Source organism: Salmo trutta, chromosome 5, assembly GCF_901001165.1.
Source record: "Salmo trutta chromosome 5, fSalTru1.1, whole genome shotgun sequence".
NCBI classification, from domain to species: Eukaryota; Metazoa; Chordata; class Actinopteri; order Salmoniformes; family Salmonidae; genus Salmo; species Salmo trutta.
The window spans coordinates 19,547,870-19,571,357 of record NC_042961.1 but is presented as its reverse complement, the minus strand read 5'-3'; the positions used below and the strand labels follow the sequence as shown (position 1 = coordinate 19,571,357).

The following is a 23,488-nucleotide window of genomic DNA, read 5'->3' as shown; positions in this document are numbered from 1 at the left end:
GGTTGGTGGGTCATATCAAAAGCTTGGCATGCATTATCCACAGCAAACTACAGCTCCCAGAGTGCAGCTCAGCTCAGCTCCCAGAGTGCAGCCCAGCTAAAGGGTGCATCGTAGGGAAAAAAGGGAGACACCCTGCCTGCCAGGCATCTAAAGCCTAGACTGTACTGCGGTTGTAAGCCGTAACCAGTATATCTTCGTTCAACTGCTGCAATTAAAACAATTGAATTCCATCTATCATCCAGGCGGGAGAAACAAGACAACAAACAGCAACAGAAAGGGCCACGGGGTCACGTCCAAGTGTTACTCAAAGCTTCTGTGGGCGTGACCCATCGCCAACCAGCTCAAGCTGCCAGGGACATAGGTGTGCTGTTCTTTCACCATAGGAAGGTTCACGACGGGAAGAAATCAAACGGAGCAAGCAACACGAAAGAGATAAAACGAGAAAGAAATCAGAACCGCCCAGGTGCATCTGGTAACCCATGCAGGCTTGCAGAGGCACAGATACATGCTGGCTGGTTGGAGGTACCAGTCCATGCAGGCGAATGCAATGAGGCTGTGAGGTATGGGCATCAACTGGGCATTGATTAAGATCTGTGGATGTTAATTGGACTGGTTTGCGGGGGAAAAGTAGGGTGTGGGTGTTTGATCGTTACTTTGTTTTTAGAGCTAAGACTGCCCAAACGTTCACCGACAAAGATTTATTTAGTCGAAAGAAAGAGAGACATGCACACACTAGGTAGGTAAGCTGGCACACATATTGTGCATGCACACACACACACACACACACAGTCCTGTTGTATGAGCGCTGTGGCTCGGTGTGCATTAAGAACCTAAGCTAAATCAAGTTAATGTTAAAGGTGTCAGATATGTCTGAATATAGACAAAATAAGGCCATTGTCACCTGACAAATGTAATTATTATGGAAAGGAGATTTCTGTCTGCTATCACACAACCTCAGACAGGTCTTAATATAGCAGACTAAACAACAGCATCATTAAGTTTGTAGACAACACGACGGTGGTAGGCCTGATCGACGACGACAACGAGACAGCCTATAGGGAGGAGGTCAGAGACCTGGCAGTGTGGTGCCAGACAACAACCTCTCTCTCAATGTCAGCATGACAAAGGAGCTGAACGTGGACTACAGGAAATGGACGGCCGAGCACGCCCCCATTCACATCGACGGGGCCGAAGTGGAGTAAATCACTGGGGCCGAGCTTCCTGCCATCCAGGACCTCTATACCAGGCGGTGTAATTGTCAAAGACTCCAGCCACCCAAGTCATAAACTGTTCTCTCTGCTACCAGACGGCAAGCATTACTGATGCACCAAGTCTGGAACCAAGACGAGCCTGAATAGCTTCTACCCCCAGGCAATAACACTGCTAAATAGTTCATTAAACAGTTAACCAAATAGCTACCTTGACTATCTGCATTGACCCTTGTTGCACTAACTTCTTTGACTCACCACATACGATGCTGCTACTGTTTACTATCTGTCACTTTTATTCCTAGTTATATGTACATATCTACCTCAATTACCTCGTACCCCTGCACATCGACTCTGTACTGGTACTCCTTGTCTATAGCCAAGTTATCATTACTCATTGTGTATTTATTACATGTTTAACTTTTCTATTATTTCTCAATTTTCTTTCTCTCTGTATTGTTGGGAAGGGCCCGTAAGTAAGCATCTCAATGTTAGTCCACACCTGCTGTTTACGAAGCATGGGACAAATACGATTTGATTTGATTCCGTACCTGCGTGAGCGCGCGAGAGGGCGTGTGTGTGACAATGAGAACTATGTCGATCACCTTCAATTCTCATTTCTTTAGAACATCACACAATGTTAATGCATTGTGATCTATCCATGGCTCATGAATACAAAACCATTCATTTTTTGTGTCACACTGTCAGCTACCAGTACCTGCCTGCAAAACACCATCACTAGGTGATCTAAGGCTATGACAAGTCTTAAAATCATATGCATGGGCACATAGAACCAAGCATCTTTAATGCAGGGATGTAGTGTCGTGCGCTCTAATAGGCTGACCACACCACTCGCGTCGCCTGCGTGAGCGTTGCAAAATAAATGTAGGAATCTATGTTATTCACTTATTGCACCCACACTGCTCGCGCACATCAACGAGCATCTGCGTTGTCAAGGGCTAAAATAGAACTCCTTTCTATTTCTGACGCAGATCGCACTGCAAGTCCTGCCTCTCTCATCTCGTCATTGGTTTATAGAAGCAGGTACAAGCAGGTACCCACGTGCCATCTCCTCATTGGTTATACCCACGTGGGTGATTGAAAGACGAACTGTGTTGCCGGTCGGTGTAGTAATACTATGAAAGTTGGATGCCAATCACCATATAAATTCAAAGAAGAAATAACCTGGAAGGAGGAGAGATGACTAGAAACGATTCGGTTGACCGTTTTATGTTTGGATTAATTGTCGGAATAGAGGACCTTGTGCGTTTCAGGTAAAATAACAACTCAATGTTTATATCCCAGGACGAATTAGCTAGCAACTGCAAGCTAACTAGCTAAATTGCCATAAATGTTTAAAGCTTTTCGACCTGTCCCCAAATTCATGTAATTGGTTCAGAGTTTGTTTTGATATTTTAACCTGCGTGTCGTGATCGCGTTTGGTGTGGGGGTTCAAAATACATTTATGCACGATGGCGCACGCGCGCAGCCAGTTTGGGTTCCGTGTAAACCATAGGGAGGGCCAGCCTTGGTCCAGAGTCCTGGATCACTAAGAAGGTGTAGTGTAGGGGGGAAGAGGGAGGGAGGGGGTTTGGGGGGCAGCGGGTGGGGTGGGGTGTGTGTGTCTGTGGGATGTCTTGATGGGAGGATGGCCACTCTAGAGCTGTAGAGTATGTGCCAGTGCACAGGTAAGTGGGGGGGAAACCAAGGGTCAGTGGCGGGCACTCCAGGCCACATGCTAACAAACCAGGGGGCAGTGTTGGCACAGTGCCAGGCTACTGCGGCTCCCCTGCCCTGACTAACATACCTTCTGAAGCAAGAGCAGCCGTGCTGGTGGTGGCCGCAGGGCTGGTGTGCTGTCGGCCCACTATTGGACAGAGAGGCATTCAGTTGGGAGGGACCAACCAGGGAAGAGGCGTGGCCTCTCTAGAGCACAGTGTCACTTACTTCTTTAAGTGCCCCCCCCCCCCCCCCCGTTCACACCGCTCACCCACCTTTTTCATCTCACAGATGATGTGAGGAGGGAGGGCAGATACATCCATGGGCTCCAAACTGTATATCCTTCCGATACTTACCCGTGTGCACACTCGATGTTAACAACAACAAAACACTTCAATGGCCTATCATTGATCACAACCGACTATAACAAAAGATTGCCACGAAAAACACTGAGATCAACAAGCGAGAGTTATGCAGTGTAATGAAGCAACATTGTACACACAACACTACTTTCTAACGAGCAGAGAGCTCTATGTCTAATGTCTGTCCTCCACGATAGTGCATTATAGAGTGGCCTTCAGACAAGGCTGAGACAAGCTCTTTACATGCTGCTAGGATTTGAAATGGTAGTCTGAAATCTCTCAATTAGCCAGGAAACGTGCGCCATTGAACTTAGTATCCCAGTATTCCTTGGCACGCAGGTGGGTTGTGGATGTATACAAGGACAAACAAGCTACTCTACACATCTGCACTTTACAATGCTCCTTATTATAAATGTCACTATCTTATTTATAAAGTCTATATAACAACAAAAAGCTCAATGCATCTACTTAGGGAACTGGTTGAGAGAGTGTTCCAAGGCAGTTTCCTCTCCAAGGGAAACTCAATCTGAGGTAAAGACACTAAACTTCTGAACATGCAGAATGTATTATTGCCTATCTTTGGATTACTTCGACGAACTACAACGCAGAACAACACTAATGCCATTCTAAATGTGAACACCCAGATGCCCCCCTCACCTGAGAAGTTTCTGGTCACCAGCATGGTGGTAAGGATGGCACCCTGGAGAAAAGAGAATACAGAGCTAGGACAGGGGTGTATACAATCTCTCCAACACAATAGATTGGATATATGTGTGTGTGCACCCAAGTGAGTGTGTCTGTGTCTGCACACACTCACCTTGAGTTTTCTCCTGGCGTTGAACTTGCGCAGGCACTCCACAGTCTCTTGACGATGCATCATGGAAGCCACAGTGGAACGTTGCTGGTCGGGCGAAGAGGAGCAGAGAAGAGTTGGAAAGCAGAAAAGTAACGACAAATCAATGATTACGCCATCACAGCACCAGTTATGGAGGTAAACTGGGGCCAACGTTACCATAAATGCAATACCGATACCGTACTCTAGTACATCCAAATGTAGTGACGTGTGAGTGATAGCCTGGTGACTTACGCAGATCCATGGGTGCTTGAGAGCCTGGTCAGCAGTGATCCTCTTGGCAGGGTTGATGGTCAACATCTGGTTGATCAGGTTCTTGGCTTCGGGGGTCACTGTGTCCCACTCTGGGGAGGGGAACTGGGAGGGAGGGAGGGAGGGAGGGAGGGAGGGAGGGAAGAGAAAAAGGAGGAGAAACGATTAGAGATGCGCATTAAGTAAATACGGTACAAGGACAAATACACAGATAAGTTCAAAAAGTATTGGGACAGTGACACGCTTTGTTGTTTTGGCTCTGTACTCCAGCCCTTTTGGATTTGAAAGGATGCAATGACAATGAGGTTAAAGTGCAGAGGGTATTTTCATCCATATCGGGTAAACCGTAAGCACTTTTTGTAGTCACCCCATTTTAGGAGACCAAAAGTATTGGGACAAATGATCTTATATGTGTATTAATGTAGTCCAAAGTTAAGTATGTGGTTGCTACCATGATTACAGATAATCCTGAATGAATCGTGAATAATGATGAGTAAGAAAGTTACAGAGGCATAAATATCATACTCCAAAAAAATGCTAACCTCCCCTGTTATTGTAATGCTGAGAGGAATGTAATGCTATCCTCTCAGCATTACAATAACAGGGGAGGTTAGCATTTTTTTGGAGTATGATATCTTGGGCGTATGATATTTGTGCATTTGTAACTTTCTCACTATTCATGATTCATTCAGGACTACCTGTAATCATCATAGCATCCACATTCGGAAAGTATTCAGACCCCTTGACTTTTTCCATATTTTGTTACATTACAGTCTTATTCTAAAATTGATTAAATAAATAAAAATCCTTATCAATCTACACAATACCCTATAATGACAAAAATAAAAAAAGTTTTTTAGAATGTTTGCAAAGGTATTAAAAATAAAAAACAGATACCTTATTTACATAAGTATTCAGGCCCTTTGCTATGAAACTCAAAATTGAGCTCAGGTGTATCCTGTTTCCATTGATAATCCTTGAGATGTTTCTACAACTTCATTAGAGTCCACCTGTGATAAATTCAATTGATTGGACATGATTTGGGAAGACACACACCTGTCTATATAAGGTCCCACAATTGACAGTGCATGTCCAAGCTAAAACCAAGCCATGAGGCAAAGGAATCCGAGACAGGATTGTGTCGAGGCACAGATCTGGAGAAAAGTACCAAAAAATATCTGCAGCATTGAAGGTCCCCAAGAACACAGTGGCCTCCATAAATCTTAATTGGAAGAAGTTTGAAACCACCAAGACTCTTCCTAAAGCTGGCCACCCGGCCAAACTGAGCAATCGGGAGAGAAGTGTGCCGCACAATTGGCCCAGCATCGTCCGGGTTAGGGGAGGGTTTGGCCGGAGTAGGCCGTCATTGTAAAATAAGAATTTGTTCTTAACTGACTTGCCTAGTTCAATAAAGGTAAAAAAGGTAGGTGACCAAAAACCTGATGATCACTCTGACAGAGCTCCAGAGTTCCTTTGTTGAGATGGGAGAACCTTCCAGAAGGACAACCATCTCTGCAGCACTCCACCAATCAGGCCTTTGTGGTAAAGTGGCCAGACGGAAACCACTCCTCAGTAAAAGGCACATGACAGCCGACTTGGAGTTTACCAAAAGGCACCTAAAGGACTCTCAGACCATGAGAAACAAGATTCTCTGGTCTGATGAAACCAAGATTGATCTCTTTGGCCTGAATGCCAAGCATCACGTCTGGAGGAAACCTGGCACCATCCCTACGGTGAAGCATGGTGGTGGTAGCATCATGCTGTGGGGATGTTTTTCAGCGGCAGGGACTGAGAGACTAGTCAGGATCGAGGCAAAGATAAACAGAGCAAAGTACTGAAAGATCCTTGATGAAAACCTGCTCCAGAGCACTCAGGACCTCAGACTGGGGTGAAGGTTCACCTTCCAACAGGACAACAATACTAAGCACACAGCCAAGACAACACAGGAGTAGTTTCGGGACAAGTCTCTGAATGTCCTTGAGTGGCCCAGCCAGAGCCCGGACTTGAACCCGATCGAACATCTCTGGAGACACCTGAAAATAGCTGTGCAGCGACACTCCCCATCCAACCTGACAGAGCTTGAGAGGATCTGCAGAGAAGAATGGGAGAAACTTCCCAAATACAGGTGTGCCAAGCTTGTAGCGTCATACCCAAGAAGACGAGAGGCTGTAATCGCTGCCAAAGGTGCTTCAACAAAGTACTGAGTAAAGGGTCTGAATTCTTATGTAAATATGATATTTCAGCTTTTATTAGCAAACATTTCTAAAAACCTGTTTTTGCTTTGTTATTATGGGGTATTGTGTGTAGATTGATGAGGGGGAAAAAACTATTGCATCAATTTTAGAATAAGGCTTTAACGTAACAAAATGTGGAAAAAGTCAAGGGGTCTGAATACTTTCCGATGGAACTGTAGCTCAACACACACCACAGCACGAGGCTCTTTGTGATTGAGACTCATTGAATTAGTGAGTACTATGGTAGAGATATTGAGGAGGTGGTAGTGCTGGTCATGGTGGGCCTTTCTGCTTCATTCGGCCGGCCGCCCCAACTAATGCCCTGGCTGGTCCTCATAATCACACTGCTTCCAGACTGCAGCTCTCCGTCACCCGCAGACACATTATAAAAACACACACACACACACACACACACACACACACACACACACACACACACACACACACACACACACACACACACACACACACACACACACACACACACTACAAACACACACACACACATTACAAACACACACACATTACAAACACACACACACACTACAAACAAACATGCGCACCAGAAATGTACACACACACACACACACACACTGCAATCACACACAGACACACAAACACACAGACAGTATACACACATTCTCTCAGGGCGCAAAAGAATCGGCCCACATTGCAGAGATGCCAAACAACGAAGCCTGCTATCTAATTACGAGGACGTTATGAGGAAATATAATTGAACTGAATGGTGCTTTCAGACAGCAAATTAAACTCGATACAAAAATAAATAAATTGAATCAAAGTCGGGGCGTACTTGGACATTGCCGCATCGGAAAAGATTGCATCAAATCAATTACTGAAGCCAAAAACAATCCATGTTTATTCAGTTGCATTACACCTCACCCAATCAGATCGGATAAGACAACGGTCAAGACATGAGTAGAGCGTATGAGTTGAATAAAGTGCTAACCAGAGGCGGCCAACCATCCTCCTGGAGAGCTACTAGCTGTGCAGGATTTAGCTCCAACCCAGTTGTAACACACCTGAACCTGAATTAGGAGGTAGTTAGTAACTAACTGGTTTACAGCTTAGCTACTTGTTAGATATTACTGCACTGTTGGAGCTAGGAACACAAGCATTTCGCTACACCCGCAATAGCATCTGCTAAATATGTGTATGTTATGGAACAAATGTGATTTGATTTAGTAGAATCAGCTCTCCCAGGCCCTAAACCAAAGGTATACAGAAAGAATACAAAGCCCAGTCCTGTTGCATGTATACACATCAAAGCATCCCTGTTAGCTTGTATTCCTCACGCAGTAGTTTGAGTTGTGTCCCTGGGCTGCCACAGTGCTGTAGTGTATCCTAGCCCCCCCTCCCCCCCCCGGGTTAGTAACTGCGGAGGGTCGCTCTGACAGCCTCAATGGGCAGAAAACACAGTTCTATCGCAGCCAATTAAAAATTAACGAGAGCAAAATCTGGACCGGGACCGCTTGGGTCGTTACGGGGACCTGAAGGGTATGTGTGCACTCAGACAGGCACACACTCTCCCTGGTGGGGTCCGTTGAGCACGCACACATGCAAACACACACACACACACACACACACACACACACACACACACACACACACACACACACAGTGTGAGGCTCTTTTGAGCTCTTCCCCCTCTCCTCCCATCAGTTTAGTGTTAATGGCCTGAGTGCTGCTAAAAGCTCCTTCAAGCCCAACCCAACACCACTCCGCTGCTTCCCTACAGCTCTCCCTCCATCCCTCCATCCTTCTCTCTGTCCCAAGGCCTCATCCAAACGTACACACACACGAGCGCAAGCGAACACGTGCATGCAACATACGTGCATGCACACATACACACTGGTCTCAGTGAATTCAACATAATATAATCATGCACACACAAATCTGTTCTCATCCCATAGAGGTGAATGGTAAACAGAGAGAGGGGGGGGCAGATGGTCACTACTCACATCGTAGGCCCCAGCCTTGATCTGCTGATAGAGCTTGTGCTGGTCTTCATCCCAGAAGGGAGGGTAGCCCACCAGGAGAATGTACAGGACCACACCTGCACACAGAACACACACAGAGGGGGGGGGGTTAGTACACACACACACACACACACACACACACACAGAAGGAGGGAGTCACTCACCACAGGCCCAGATATCCACCGGCTTGCCGTAGGGGTCCTTCCTCAAGACCTCTGGAGAGAGGTAGCCTGGAGTGCCTGCAAAACCTACAGCAGCAAATAACGTGTCAAAAGGAATTAAACAACAAAGTCTAGGATCTAATGTAATGACATTGCATGAGAAGTGTACCAGCGTTCTATCATCCCCATTCAGGAGAGCTCTATTCTGCCCTACAGTCAAACTTTTATTGTCCAGCCAAATTAATTGTAGGTAGATCATTGGAGATGTGGTTATCTGTTGTCTTACTATGACGTACATTTCTATTCATATTGACCCTGACCTCTGACATGACCTTTGACCCTAGACTGCAGTTACCGTATTCCACCCACTGGAATACGTTTCCATGGCGATTGAAAAAAAATACAATCTTGTGTTAGTATATTTATTGGTATGTGGCTGTCAGTGTCATATAGTTTGAGTCTTGTATCAGCAAAGAACAATAAATAATACCAAGGTTTACCGTAGACACCACAGCCCAAAGCTCATTGAAACCAAGGTAAAAGGCAGTTACTGACGGGAGTGGTGGCAGTTACTGCCTTTTTCCTTGGTTTCAATTTGACTTTTTGCTCATCCTGCTAACATGACCCCTCATTTTCTCCATAACACAACAGGATATTTGGATATTTGTCCACATGATAAAGCATGTACAGCTGAAGTCAGAAGTTTATATACACCTTAGCCAAATACATTTAAACTCAGCTTTTCACAATTCCTGACATTTAATCCTAGTAAAAATTCCCTGTCTTAGGACAGTTAGGATCACCACTTTATTTTAAGAATGTGAAATGTCAGAATAATAGTAGAGAGAATGATTTATTTCAGCTTCTATTTTTTCATCACATTCCCAGTTGGTCAGAAGTTTACATACACTTAATTAGTATTTGGTAGCATTGACTTTAAATGGTTTAACTTGGGTGAAACGTTTCAGGTAGCCTTCCACAAGCTTCCCACAATAAGTTGGGTGAATTTTGGCCCATTCCTCCTAACAGAGCTGGTGTAATGGAGTCAGGTTTCTAGGCCTCCTTGCTCGCAAACGCTTTTTCAGTTCTGCCCACAAATTTTCTATAGGATTGAGGTCAGGGCTTTGTGATGGCCACTCTAATACCTTGACTTTGTTGTCCTGAAGCCATTTTGCCACAACTTTGGAAGTATGCTTGGGGTCCTTATCCACTTGGAAGAACCGTTTGCGACCAAGCTTTAACTTCCTGACTGATGTCTTGAGATGTTGCTTCAATATATCCACATACAGTTCCTTCCTCATGATGCCATCTATTTTATGAGGTGCACCAGTCCCTCCTGCAGCAGAGCACCCCCACAACATGATGCTGCCATCCCCGTGCTTCACGGTTGGGATGGTGTTCGTCGGCTTGCAAGCCTCCCCCTTTTTCCTCCAAACATAATGATGGTCATTATGGCCAAACAGTTCTATTTTTGTTTCATCAGACCAGAGGACATTTCTCCAAAAAGTATGATCTTTGTCCCCATGTGCAGTTGCAAACCGTAGTCTGGCTTTTCTATAGCGGTTTTGGAGCAGTGGCTTCTTCCTTGCTGAGCAGCCTTTCAGGTTATGTCGATATAGGACTCGTTTTACTGTGGATATAGATACTTTTGTACCTCTTTCCTCCAGCATCTTCACAAGGTCCCTTGCTGTTGTTCTGGGATTGATTTGCACTTTTCACACCAAAGTACGTTCATCGCTAGGAGACAGAGCGCATCACCTTCCTGAGCGATATGACGGCTGTGTGGTTCCATGGTGTTTATACTTGCATACTATTGTTTGTATAGATGAGCGTGGTACCTTCAGGCGTTTGGAAATTGCTCCCAAGGATGAACCAGACTTGTGGAGGTCTACAATTTTTTTTCTGAAGTCTTGGCTGATTTCTTTTCATTTTCCCATGATGTCAAGCAAAGAGGCACTGAGTTTGAAGGTAGGCCTTAAAATACATCCACAGGTACACCTCCAATTGACTCAAATGATGTCAATTAGCCTATCAGAAGCTTCGAAAGCCATGACATCATTTTTTACCAAATGTGCAGTTACTGCTCTTTTGCTTGGTAGGGCAGTATTAATGAGTACCATTCTGATCTGACAAGAAGGAACCAGCCAGGCTTCCATTCAGAGATGTCCAGTCTGTCCCTGGAGTGGGCACAGACATCTGCCTCTTTGGCAAGATAAAACCAATTCTGCCAATTTGGAGCTGATTCCTCTGCACTGATCTAATAAACATATATTAATGTATGTGGGTACTCAGCGAAGGCCTGCTGGCCCCGGTTTCTCTCTGGGGTCTGGTGTAAGTGACAGGTTCAAACTGCTCTGACTTAAAAGATAGACACGGGGGGGGGGGGGGACAAATCAAATAGTTCTCCGATTAAAGGTGAGGAGCCCTACTATCAATACTGAACAACTTCTGGGCTCACTACTTTGATGTGCAAATACCAAGTGACAGCATGCCAGTCAGTGAGAGACGGAGGGATGATAGGCAGAGAGATGAGCAAATGATAATGCAGAAAGAGGAGAGGGATGAGTGGGAGGAGAAAGGAGGAGGTAAAGAATTGTCATTCGCCCAGAGGGCTGCAGTAAGATCAGTGACACTACCATTAAATCCCAGTGTACTGATCACCCATTTCTATTCACTGAAGACTGACTTCTGACTTCCTGCCATTGTACATCTTTCCTCTTGTTTTTTCTGTCATTGCTGTCACTACTCTTTTTATGTCATGTACATTTGAATGTTCAAAGTCCAACTCTTACCGAACCATGCTTGCTCGTCTCCCTGCACGTCGATGGCCAGCCCAAAGTCAGCCAACTTCACTGCAGCTCCCTTCAGCTTACTGGCCAGGAGCAGGTTCTCTGGCTATAGACCAGTGCAAAACCATACAGACAGATGAAGAGAATCAATCAATGAGGCAAAACGAATTGAAGGACAAACTCCTTCAAGAGGCTATAATATAAAAGTCACAGAGTTTAGTCATTCAACGGAACTGTGAGGTCCATGTACGCTGACCGCAAAACATGACACATATCTCGCTCAGAGATTCCATGTGAAAAAACGTACTGTAGGTGAAAATGAAGACAGGCATGAACCATTAAAAGTCATGTGTGTGTCAGAAGTGGGTGGACATACATGTAGTGTACCACTGGGGGTCAGAGAGGGGCGTGAATGTAATTGGGTATGAGCTTCAATGCGGTGCCGAGTGCCCTCTTGGGCCTGGCTCAGTTTGATTCATGCTGCGACGGGCGCGTGACACTTTTGCTAAGTCTCTCTCTCTCTCAGGAGAGAGGGATACAGAGAGAAAGAGAGGGGGAGAGAGACAGAGTGCAATAGAGACCTGGAGAACAGAGAAAGCGGTAAAGGGCAGAGGAGAGAGAAAGAGAGAGTAGACAGACAGAGGAGAGACAGAAAGACAGAGCGCGAGAGATGACAACCGTCGGGATGAATTAGTCTCTACACTGGCGCTGCAGCAGTGTGACGTCATACAGGTTGCCATGGTAACCCGGCTGCCACCAGCACCTCTCTCCTCCCCTTTTCTCTTCCCTTGTTTACCTTCAGAAATTCAGCCTCTGGAGATGCCATGCAGGCAGCCAGCCCATTGTGATGGTCTCTTTGTGTGTGTGTGTTGTGTGTGTGTGTGTGTGCGTGCGCGCGTGCGTGTGTGTTTGAGGGTGTTCATCTCTTCTTTCCCTCCATGTACACTACCGTTCAAAAGTTTGGGGTCACTTAGAAATGTCCTTGTTTTTGAAAGAAAAGCACTTTTTTTTTGTCCCTTAAAATAACATCAAATTGATCAGAAATACAGCGTAGACATTGTTCATGTTGTAAATGACCATTGTAGCTGGCAACGGCTGATTTTTAATGGAATATCTACATAGGCGTACAGAGGTCCATTATCAGCAACCATCACTCACTCCTGTGTTCCAATGGCACGTTGTTAGCAAATCCAAGTTTATCATTTTAAAAGGCTAATTGATCATTAGAAAACCCTTTTGCAATTATGTTAGCACAGCTGAAAACTGTTGTTCTGATTAAAGAAGCAATAAAACTGGCCTTTAGACTAGTTGAGTATCTGGGGCATCAACATTTGTGGCTTCGATTACAGGCTCAAAATGGCCAGAAACAAAATCAGCCGTTTCCAGCTACAATAGTCATTTACAACATGAACAATGTCTACACTGTATTCCTGATCAATTTGATGTTATTTTAATGGACAAAAAATGTGCTTTTCTTTCAAAAACAAGGACATTTCTAAGTGACCCCAAACTTTTGAACGGTAGTGTATGTCTCACTATTTTAATAAACCTATCAATGGTAAATATAAGTACAGGCGGTAGCACTATATGTGGTTGCTACAAGTTGTGTTGTATTTACAGTGTTCTATGTATTGCCATGGAATCAACTCCAATTACAATGTTAGTCCGTTATAGTTTGTTAAATGGCTTACAGAAACAAAATAACAAAATCAAATAAAAATCCAATCAAATTGTATTGGTCACATAGACATATTTGTCAGATGTTATTGCGGGTGTAGCGAAATGCTTGTGTTCCTAGCTCCAACAGTGCAGAAGGTGTAGACCTGTCTTTGCTAAATAAGTTAAGTAATTGCATGGCTTCAGTAGCATTCACACTGATATAGGGGCTAGGCCTACTGTGAATTACATTATGGCATGGACATGCCAAACATTGTCAATAAGCAAGATTCATTATTGATATCATTTTTTTTTTAAGTTAATCAAGTGTAAATTACCAGAATTACCATAGATTGCAATAGATTACCTGTTAATTACTAACATTACCGGAAATTCTGATAACTTTTGTAAACTACCAGTAGTAGGCCTAAAAAGAGATCAAATCATTCGAATCAAATTCTAAACAAAATGAAACAACAACTTGTTTTAAATAAGCTATGTCACACTTACAGGCACCATCATTTCTCCCCGAGGACATATAATATTAAAACAACGCAGGGCTTGCCTACAATGCATAGATAAAAAGGGAATGTTAGCTCACTGTTTTACTCCTCTCAAACTTTATATTTATTATTAGAATTTTGTATAAATGATTTGTGTTTTACCCCTTTTTCTCCCCAATTTCGATCCTGTCTCATTACAGCAACTCCCCAACAGGCTTGGTAGGTGAAGGTGGAGTCATGCGTCCTTAGAAACATGACCCACCAGCTTAACCCGAAACACCATTCACCTGACGACCGAGGTCAGCCTGCAGGCACCCAGCCCTCCACAAGGAGTCATTGGAGCGCGATGAGCCAAGAAAAGCCCCCCCTGGCCAAACCCTCCCCTAACCCGGACGACGCTGGGCCAATAGTGCGCCGCCCTATGGGACTCCCGATCACGGCCGGTTGTGATACAGCCCTCTTGTTCCATGCTCATATGGGCAGTGTGCGTCACGGCTGGATAGGCTGTGTTTCTGCTGTCAAAATTCAGAACCAACTGCTTTTGGTTGGTCTTAAATATCCCTACCAGCACAGCCTGAAATTAGCACTTTGGATCATGTTTTTAAGGACACACCTATATCCAACCCCTCCCATTTAAGGGCAAGTGTTGCTGATGTCTAACAGGTTAATGACCGAACCTGGGGCTGGAAAATGCCAGTGTGCCGGTTTTTACATGACGAAATTGCAAACGTGTGTTTGACACTAACGCTGCATTAACGTCAGATGAAAATAGAGCCCTTCGTCTTCATCTATGTCTCTAGTGCAACTGGCCCCCTCTCTCTCTTTAAAATGTCCAAAGGACATAGCATAAAACATAGCATGGAGGGGCCGAGGCCTCACTCCATGGTAACAGCAAATATCATACACAATTGTTTTACTATCCTTGTGGGGGCCAAACAATTGATTCCCATTCAAAATCCTACTTCCCCTAAGCCTTAACCGAACACTAAACCTAACCCCTAACCCTGAGCCTAAAATAGCCTTTTTACTTGTGGGGACCGGCAAAATGTCCTCACTTGTCCGAATTCTCCTTGTTTTACTATCCTTGTGAGGACTTCTGGTCCCCACTAGGATAGTAAAACCAAAAACAAACACACACTTCATTATTTCCCCTTCACTTCCTGCTGGTCTCTGCGTTGGAGGTCTCTCAATCTGATGGCAACAGTAGTTACAATGCATTTGACTTTCGTGGAACACCTCCCAGCCTGCCAGCTGAATAACGGATGGTTTTACTGGTAAATGTACTCAGAATAATGGTATTGATATAAGATGTAGTTGTAGTAGTATTGGTAACAATGCTTTCAGTGCCGTGTTTATAAGAGCTGTACATTTAAGTGGCACTCACTGTGAGCACGTAAACGGCTTGCTCTTGACAAAGGTAAGCATGCCTTAATGTCAAGCATGGGTCTGTTTTTCACCTAAACAAAAACAAAATGACTCTTTGAAGTGAGTCCCATTGTTAATACTGGAGTATGGTCATAAGTATCACCAGGCTAGCCAGCTTTGTGTCTATTCGCTGTGATGTCACCCTGGCTATAAATAGCAGCCAAATGGTGTTCGTCTGCTTTCGTCAGAGATACAGAGGGTGAGAGAGAGCGAGAGAGAGAGAGCGAGAGAGAGAGAGAGACAGAGGGGGTGAGAGAGGGTGAGAGAGAGAGAAAGAGAGAGGATGAGAGCGAGAAAGAGAGAGAGAGAGAGAGAGAGAAAGAGAGAGAGAGACAAAGAGGGGGTGAGAGAGAGGAAGAGAGAAAGAGAGAGAGAGAGAGAGAGAGACAAAGAGGGGGTGAGAGAGAGGGTGAGAGAGAGAGAAAGAGAGAGGATGAAAGCGAGAAAGAGAGAAAGAGAAAGAGAGAGAGAGAGAGAGAGAGAAAGAGGGGGTGAGAGAGAGGGTGAGAGGATGAGAGCGAGAAAGAGAGAAAGAGAGAGAGAGAGAGAGAGACAAAGAGGGGGTGAGAGAGAGGGTGAGAGAGAGAGAAAGAGAGAGAGAGAGACAAAGAGGGGGTGAGAGAATGAGAGAGAGAGAGAGAGAGAGAGAGAGAGAGAGAGAATGAGAGAGAGAGAGACAGGCTGGGGGATGATAATCACCTGAAATGCACTGTCTGGCTCAGTGCCTCTACCCACAATTCATCAGCACCAGCCCAGTCACTCTCTCTGACGTCCGAAGAATTATTATTTTTTTCATTTGTTCACGTGTGTGCAATTTTGTGCGAGTTTTCATTGGCTTACGTATACACGCATGCCTATGACCCTGTAAGGTTGCCAGTGGGAGGGATTTGGGGGTTGGGGGCATGATGACGCCCCCCCCCCCCCCCCCCCAATACAGGTGTTGCACGTTGCCATGGTGATGGATTACTCACCTTGAGGTCCCTGTGCACAATGTCATGCTGGTGCATGTGGTGGACACTCTCCAGGATCTGATTGATGCACTGACTGCAGAGAGAGGAGACACAGAAAACAGAACGCACACATCAATGCACAGCAGACACATCGCACCCGCCACACACTGACACAGTCAGGGGTAGGAACTAATAGAAACCACTGGTTTATGGATCAGATGAGGTGAGTTTCACCTTGCTGTTGAAGCACTTTGAGCACTTTGAGATTCACTAAATTAATCCAATTCATGACTACTAAATCTTATTATTAGAAACAGTGAACTACAACTACAGACTGATCGAGACAGACAAAGAGAGAGACAGAGGGAGAGACAGCGAGAGATAGACTGATCGAGACAGACAAAGAGAGAGACGGCGAGAGATAGACTGATCGAGACAGACAAAGAGAGAGACGGAGAGAGATAGACTGATCGAGACAGACAAAGAGAGAGACGGAGAGAGATAGACTGATCGAGACAGACAAAGAGAGAGACGGAGAGAGATAGACTGATCGAGACAGACAAAGAGAGAGACGGAGAGAGATAGACTGATCGAGACAGACAAAGAGAGAGACGGAGAGAGATAGACTGATCGAGACAGACAAAGAGAGAGACGGAGAGAGATAGACTGATCGAGACAGACAAAGAGAGAGACGGAGAGCGCGAGACAGACAGAGAGCCAGGAGAAAAACAGAGAGAAAGAGGCAGACAGACAGACAGAGAGAGAGACAGCGAGAGATAGACTGATCGAGACAGACAAAGAGAGAGACGGAGAGAGATAGACTGATCGAGACAGACAAAGAGAGAGACGGAGAGCGCGAGACAGACAGAGAGCCAGGAGAAAAACAGAGAGAAAGAGGCAGACAGACAGACAGAGAGAGACCGAAAGAGAGCAAATAGGGAGACTGAGAAAGACAGAGAGATGCTGAGAAAGAGAGAGGAAGAGCAACTGTGCAGAGGAACCTCGCTAGCCTCATCCTTTTTCCCCCAACAGCTCTGTTTTCTTTGAACCCAAAAGCCTGCGAGACAGCAGATATATTAGCATGTCCCCTCAGCGCCAAGGCAAATTTCCTACTGTCGACCTCACATCTGTCATATCCTGCCCACAATCTGGCTGGACGAATCACACACAGCGCAGTTATATTCCATCTAGATGGGCCTACCCCTCCAATGGAGTTTGAAGGCAAACGTTGAGTAATACTGAAGTTGTTGCTTTTTGGCCCTACTCTAAACATTGCCGGCGACTGCCAAGGGGACTTATCTGCAGTTTTCCACGGTCTGTGGGTAAAAACAACCACCTATTAGGGCTACATTATCAGAGGTTTCATCTGTAGACTCACCATAACTGCCATAGTGAATAAGGTCATTATCAACTTCAGTATGTGTGAGAAGAAGTGGGTTTGATAGTGCAGTGTCCACTTCCTGGTTTTTGGTTCAACTTTCTATTTACTCTCTAACACATTGTATTACTTAAAAACAGAGCTGAGCAGCCACTAATGTGCTGTTTTACATCAACCGAGCCTTAAAAACAATAGCCCCTTTCCATCCAGTCAGACTGGGTTGAAAGTGGAGGAAGAAGAAAATAGAAGAGGGAATGTATAATAAAAGACGGAGAGAGAGAGAGAGAGAGAGAGAGAGACAGAGAGAGGGAGAGAGAGAGAGAGAGGGAGAGAGAGAGGGAGAGAGAGAGAGAGAGAGAGAGAGAGAGAAGAGAGTGGATGCTATGAGAGTCGGGGTCCTAGGAGGCCGTGCTGGACTCCTGCTATATTCTCTGTGTTTTTCTTTCAGAGTAATCAGGAGAAAAGCATGTCTTGTGTCCAAATTTGGCCAAATCTGTGCCCTGCATTCCATTCCACTACACAGGCACCAGCACTGCCTTTCCCCAATAAAGTCTCCCTGTCTCTTGCCCTCTCTCCCTTCCTCCCTCCTTCAGTCTCAGGGAAACATGGGCCTACACACACACACACACACACACACACACACACACACACACACATTTTCAGACCCCATTTCCCCTTCACTCTCTGTTGCCCGTCTTATCTTTCATACACATTTGTTCTCAACTCTACCCACATTCTTTATCTCCCCCCTCCTTGTCCCCTCTCCTCTTTTTCTCACCCTCTCTTGGTTATCCAGTCTCTTCCCCTGTCCCTCTGTTTCTGCATCTCCCTCTCCTCTCCGTGTACTAGTGAGGAGTCACACTTCCAGAGGCATTTTTCACCCTATCTATCATATTCACTCTCTTCCTCTTCTGCTTGATTAAATGAGCAGCTCAGGCAACGTGGTTGAACCCGACCCCAGGAACGCTTTGCAGCCAGAACAGAGCAATGAGCCTCCATAATGTCCACATGCTGACCGCAGCTTCCTTCCCCCTCTGAGAGCCACACTCGCCCCTGGCCCACACCAAGTTTCACTCTCTCCCACACGGCACACAAACACCCTGCCGGGACAATGCTCACCCTAGGGAGGAAAGCATGAGTGTGGTACTGTATAGTTATACATGTGGTGAAGAAGAGGATGTATTTGCATGTATTATGTTCATATGCACAAAGGTTTCCAAAGCTACATGTTATGATATAGACACAGCAGGGTTTCAACGAAAGCCAAGTGAGGCCCAAACAAATGTAGGCTGGGGGCAACAGTTGCAGTGTTGTGTGTTCTCAACATGGATGTAGAATGATAGTGTGTACTGTACTATACACAGTACCAGTCATACGTTTGGACACACCTACTCATTCAAGGGTTTTACTTTATTTTTACTATTTTTTACATTGTAGAATAATAGTGAAGACATCAAAACTTTGAAATAACATATATGGAATCATGTAGTAACCAAAAAAGTGTATATTTTTGAGATTCTTCAAAGTAACCACCCTTTACCTTGATGACAGCTTTGCATACTCTTGGCATTCTCTCAACCAGCTTCATGAGGTAGTCACCTGGAATGTATTTCAATTAACAGGTGTTCCTTGTTAAAAGTTGATTTCCTTCTTAATGCGTTTGAGCCAATCAGTTGTATTGTGACAAGGTAGGGGTGGTATGCAGAAAATAGCCCTATTTGGTAAAAGACCAAGTCCATAATATGGCAAGAACAGCTCAAATAAGCAAAGAGAAAATTACAGTGCATCATTATTTTGAAAGTTTCTTCAAGCGCAGTCACAAAAATCATCAAGTGTTATGATGAAACTGTCTCTCGCAAGGATCACCACAGGAAAGGAAGACCCAGAGTTACCTCTGCTGCAGAAGATAAGTTAATTAGAGTTAACTGCAACTCAGATTGCAGCCCAAATAAAGTAACAGACACATCTCAACATCAACTGTTCAGAGGAGACTGCGTGAATCAGGCCTTCATGGTGGAATTTCTGCAAAGAAACCACTACTAAAGGACACCAATAAGAAGAAGATACTTGCTTGGGCCAAGAAACACGAGCAATGGACATTAGACCGGTAGAAATCTGTCCTTTGGTCTGATGAGTCCAAATTTGAGATTTTACGTTCCAACCGCCGTGTCTTTGTGAGACGCAGAGTAGGTGAACGGATGATTTCCGCATGTGTGGTTCCCACCGTGAAGCATGGAGGAGGAGGTGTGATGCTGTGGGGGTGCTTTGCGGGTGACACTGTCAGTGATTTATTTAGAATTCAAGGCACACTTAACCAGCATGGCTACCACAGCATTCTGCAGCGATACGCCATCCCATCTGGTTTGCACTTGTTTTTCAACAGGACAATGACCCAAAACCCACCTCCAGGATGTGTAAGGGTTATTTGACCAAGAAGGAGAGTGATGGAGTGCTGCATCAGATGATCTGGCCTCCACAATCACCCGACCTCAACCCAATTGAGATGGTTTGGGATGAGTTGGACTGCAGGGTGAATTGAAAAGCAGCCAAAAAGTGCTCCGCATATGTGGGAACTCCTTCAAGACTGTTGGAAAGGCATTCCTCATGCAGCTGGTTGAGAGAATGCCAAGAGTGTGCAAAGCTGTCATCAAGGGTGGCTACTTTGAAGAATCTCAAATATAAAATATATTTGGTTACTACATGATTCCATATGTGTCATTTCATAGTTTTGATGTACAATGTAGAAAATAGTAAAAATAAAGAAAAACCCTTGAATGAGTAGGTGTGCCCAAACTTTTGACTGGTACTGTTTGTGTGCATATAAGAGAGTGTGTTTGTATAATGTGTGTGTGTGTGTGTGTGTGTGTGTGTGTGTGTGTGTGTGTGTGTGTGTGTGTGTGTGTGTGTGTGTGTGTGTGCATATGTGCACAGGAGTGTGTGTGTGTTCCCACCTGGCATCGGCCTCACTGTAATACTCTCTGGCAACAATGTCTTCAAACAGCTCTCCACCGGTGACACTGGGAGGAGAGAAACAACAGCTTAGTCAACACATGGACACCAGTCTGGAACCATGATGGTATGATGGCAAACACCCAGACTACCAGAGACAACAGGAAACACAGCCCAGAGAGAGCATGTTCCACTGGACACACACACACGCACACACACACGCATGATTTATGCAAAAGACAACATAGTCTAAGACAATAAAGTAGGTGTTTTGGTTGAGTAAGGATGTTGCCAACAATTGGGGCTAGGGCGTAACCCCAAAATGTGTCCTCTGAATGCCCTGTGGGGACACAGTGCGTGTCACCTTATCCTCTCCCCCTGTCAGAACAGACCCACTAGACTGTGTGTTCTACATAAAACTCTTAGTGTACACCAGTGTTTCCAAACTCCAGGCCTCGAGTTTGTCTTAGGCAACTACAAAAATGTGTGCCGTTAGGGGGGGGGGGGGGGTACTCAGGGACTGGAGTTGGGAAACACTGGTGTACACCACTGCTGAAACCCATACACACCATCACAGCCTCTGGAGTACAACAACAAAGCAGGTATTACTGTAACTAAAGAAATAAACATTTCGGATGGTTTTGGGTATTAGATGTACTCATGATAATAATATGGTCATTTAGCAGACTTAGTATTAATACTTTGTCATTACATGTGGCCTCTGTAGGAATCAAAGCCACGTTGTATTCTGTGGTGTTATAAGCAGAAAGCACCGTTAGGTATGAGAGTTGTGAGAGTATACGTGCCAGAGGCTGACAGGTATCAGTATACTCACAGGTCAAAGACGAGGTAATGGAAGCCTTCCTCTGAGATACTTTCGTGTAGTCGTACTGTGGGACAGACAGACAGACAGACACACAGACAGACAGGGGGAGAAACAGAGACGAGAGTTAAATAACAGTCATCTCTTATGTCCTTGTCTCTCGCCTCGTCAATTACCCACCCCGCTTTCGCCCTGAGCCCCAGGGACGCACTTAGGACAGTGAGAGCGTGTTAGTGCCACGTTGTGACCTACAGTTCCTGGAAAGCAAGATATTTGCGTGGGCAAAACGCATACTCCCTCAATCCCCTATTGCCTCTGGCTGTGGAAGTGAAGCTCCTTTTGGGTAGGAGGTTACGCCGTTTCATCCAGGTGACAGGAGCAGGAGTCAGTGGGAGTAGCACTGCGCTGCCACTTAAGTCCTGTAGCATGTCTGTTCACGGTCTTCAGTGGCCAGTATAATACACACGATGTGTTAGCATGTGGCATGTGTGGCGTAAGAGATCAAGTTAGAATATACTGTATGTGTTAGTAACACCTCAGTAATATACAGACGCAATGAGATCCAAACATTCCCAATCCTAATGACCCCCCCCTCCCCCCACTATTCCAATGACACACACGCACCCATGCCTGGCATGCCTCTGTGGGAACAAAGGGGGATGATGCAGACGTTCCCACTGAGCTTCTGTGCTCACCATGGAATACCAGGATTTCCACTGGAACACACAGACTTCCAATGCTAATGCCATTCAAAGCATTGGGGCTTAGTGATATGTCCCTCAACACATCGTCTAAAATCGCTCCTGGCACACGATGGTGAGCAACCTTACAGGATGTGTGTTTGGGAGTCAACATGTGCCTGCATAAGTGTGTTCCTGTACTGAAGAGTGTGTGTTTAGTTATGTTTGATAGGATGTGAAGGCCAACAGTACGTATCAAGGGTAGGTGGTGTGTGTGAGTCGTGTGTGTGTATAGGCCTGCAATGTCTGTCACGTGTGTGTTTATGAGTGCAGAAAGAGAGCAAAAGGGAGCTAAGATGCCACAGTGAGGGGGCAGAGAGTCAGTGTGCGTGTGTGTGTTTTGGAATGAATTAGCTTGCCCTGCCAGCGGCAGTGCACTCCATTCCTCCCTCCCCCTCTCTCTACCTTTCTCTCTCAATTGCTCCCTTTGTTAGGAGTTTATCTGCAGTCCAAGCGGAAAACATGACAAGCTGTCCCTTCGACAGAGAGGTGAGGTGAGGTGAACGGAGAGAGATGGAGAGGAGGAGTGTGCTTTAGGGGACAGAGAACAATCTGGGACAGAGAGAGAGAGAGAGAGAGAGAGAGAGAGAGAGTCAGAGCAGAGAAACAGAGAAAGTGATAGAAAGAGAAAGAAGGGGATAGGTGAGAGACAGATCGGGAGGGCGGGTGGACCAGCAAAATGAGATGCCGCTGGAGAACAGAAAGAGAGAGAGAGAGAGAGAGAGAGCGAGAGAGCAGAAAGAGGAGGATGAGAGAAGGAAAAAGCAATTGTGAAGAGAGGGGAATGCAGAAAGAGGGAAGATAGTAACGAGAAGCAAGTGAAAGCAAAACTAAAAATGCAGAAGGAAGAGAGAAAAAGAAAGTAGGTGCTTGCGTGTGTAGTTTGAAGATGTGACTGGGTGAAACTCATTAATATAGTCAGGCAGTAGGAGAAGAGGCATTCATGCTGTGCTATGAACTCTTCTCTCGTCCCCTCCTCCCTCGCTTTATCCGGTCCTCCCTCCCTACCTATCCCCCTTTCTCTCTATGGCTTTGAAAGTGTAATTACATGTTGTCTCAAAGGCCTGCTTGCTGCTGCCTGCTCACACCCACCTGGTCTCACCCACCTGGTCTCACCCACCTGGTCTCACCCACCTGGTGTCACCCACCTGGTCTCACCCACCTGCTCACACCCACCTGGTCTCACCCACCTGGTCTCACCCACCTGGTCTCACCCACCTGGTCTCACCCACCTGCTCACACACACACACACACACACACACACACACACACACACACACACACACACACACACACACACACACACACACACACACACACACACACACATACAGTGCCCCCGTCTTCAGCCACACAGCTCACCACCAACACAAATCTCACGAATTTACATTCCTGTTACACATACCTCACATACACACGCACACATTGCACACGCTCGCACAAACCCACACCTGCATCAGTGGCGGTTGGTGCCGTTTAAGATGACGGA

At 45.5% G+C, this 23,488-nt stretch overlaps 1 protein-coding gene across 21 annotated transcripts in view; it reads right to left on the bottom strand.

Moving 5' to 3' along the window:
• Positions 1–23,488, bottom strand: part of camk2g2 (calcium/calmodulin-dependent protein kinase (CaM kinase) II gamma 2) — a 106,994-nt gene that overhangs the window by 26,450 nt on the left and 57,056 nt on the right. For 13 of the 21 annotated variants that reach the window (XM_029752816.1, XM_029752815.1, XM_029752812.1 and 10 more), the window contains exons 4-13: positions 21,272–21,326; positions 20,439–20,504; positions 16,131–16,203; positions 11,579–11,681; positions 8,790–8,873; positions 8,608–8,702; positions 4,377–4,499; positions 4,107–4,190; positions 3,947–3,989; positions 3,016–3,075 (exon numbers count right to left, since the gene is read on the bottom strand). In XM_029752816.1, the coding sequence (XP_029608676.1) occupies positions 3,016–3,075; positions 3,947–3,989; positions 4,107–4,190; positions 4,377–4,499; positions 8,608–8,702; positions 8,790–8,873; positions 11,579–11,681; positions 16,131–16,203; positions 20,439–20,504; positions 21,272–21,326 (786 nt within the window). The remainder of the gene's footprint in view (positions 1–3,015; positions 3,076–3,946; positions 3,990–4,106; positions 4,191–4,376; positions 4,500–8,607; positions 8,703–8,789; positions 8,874–11,578; positions 11,682–16,130; positions 16,204–20,438; positions 20,505–21,271; positions 21,327–23,488) is intronic. The other 8 variants (XM_029752819.1, XM_029752817.1, XM_029752823.1 and 5 more) reach the window with 1 other exon arrangement.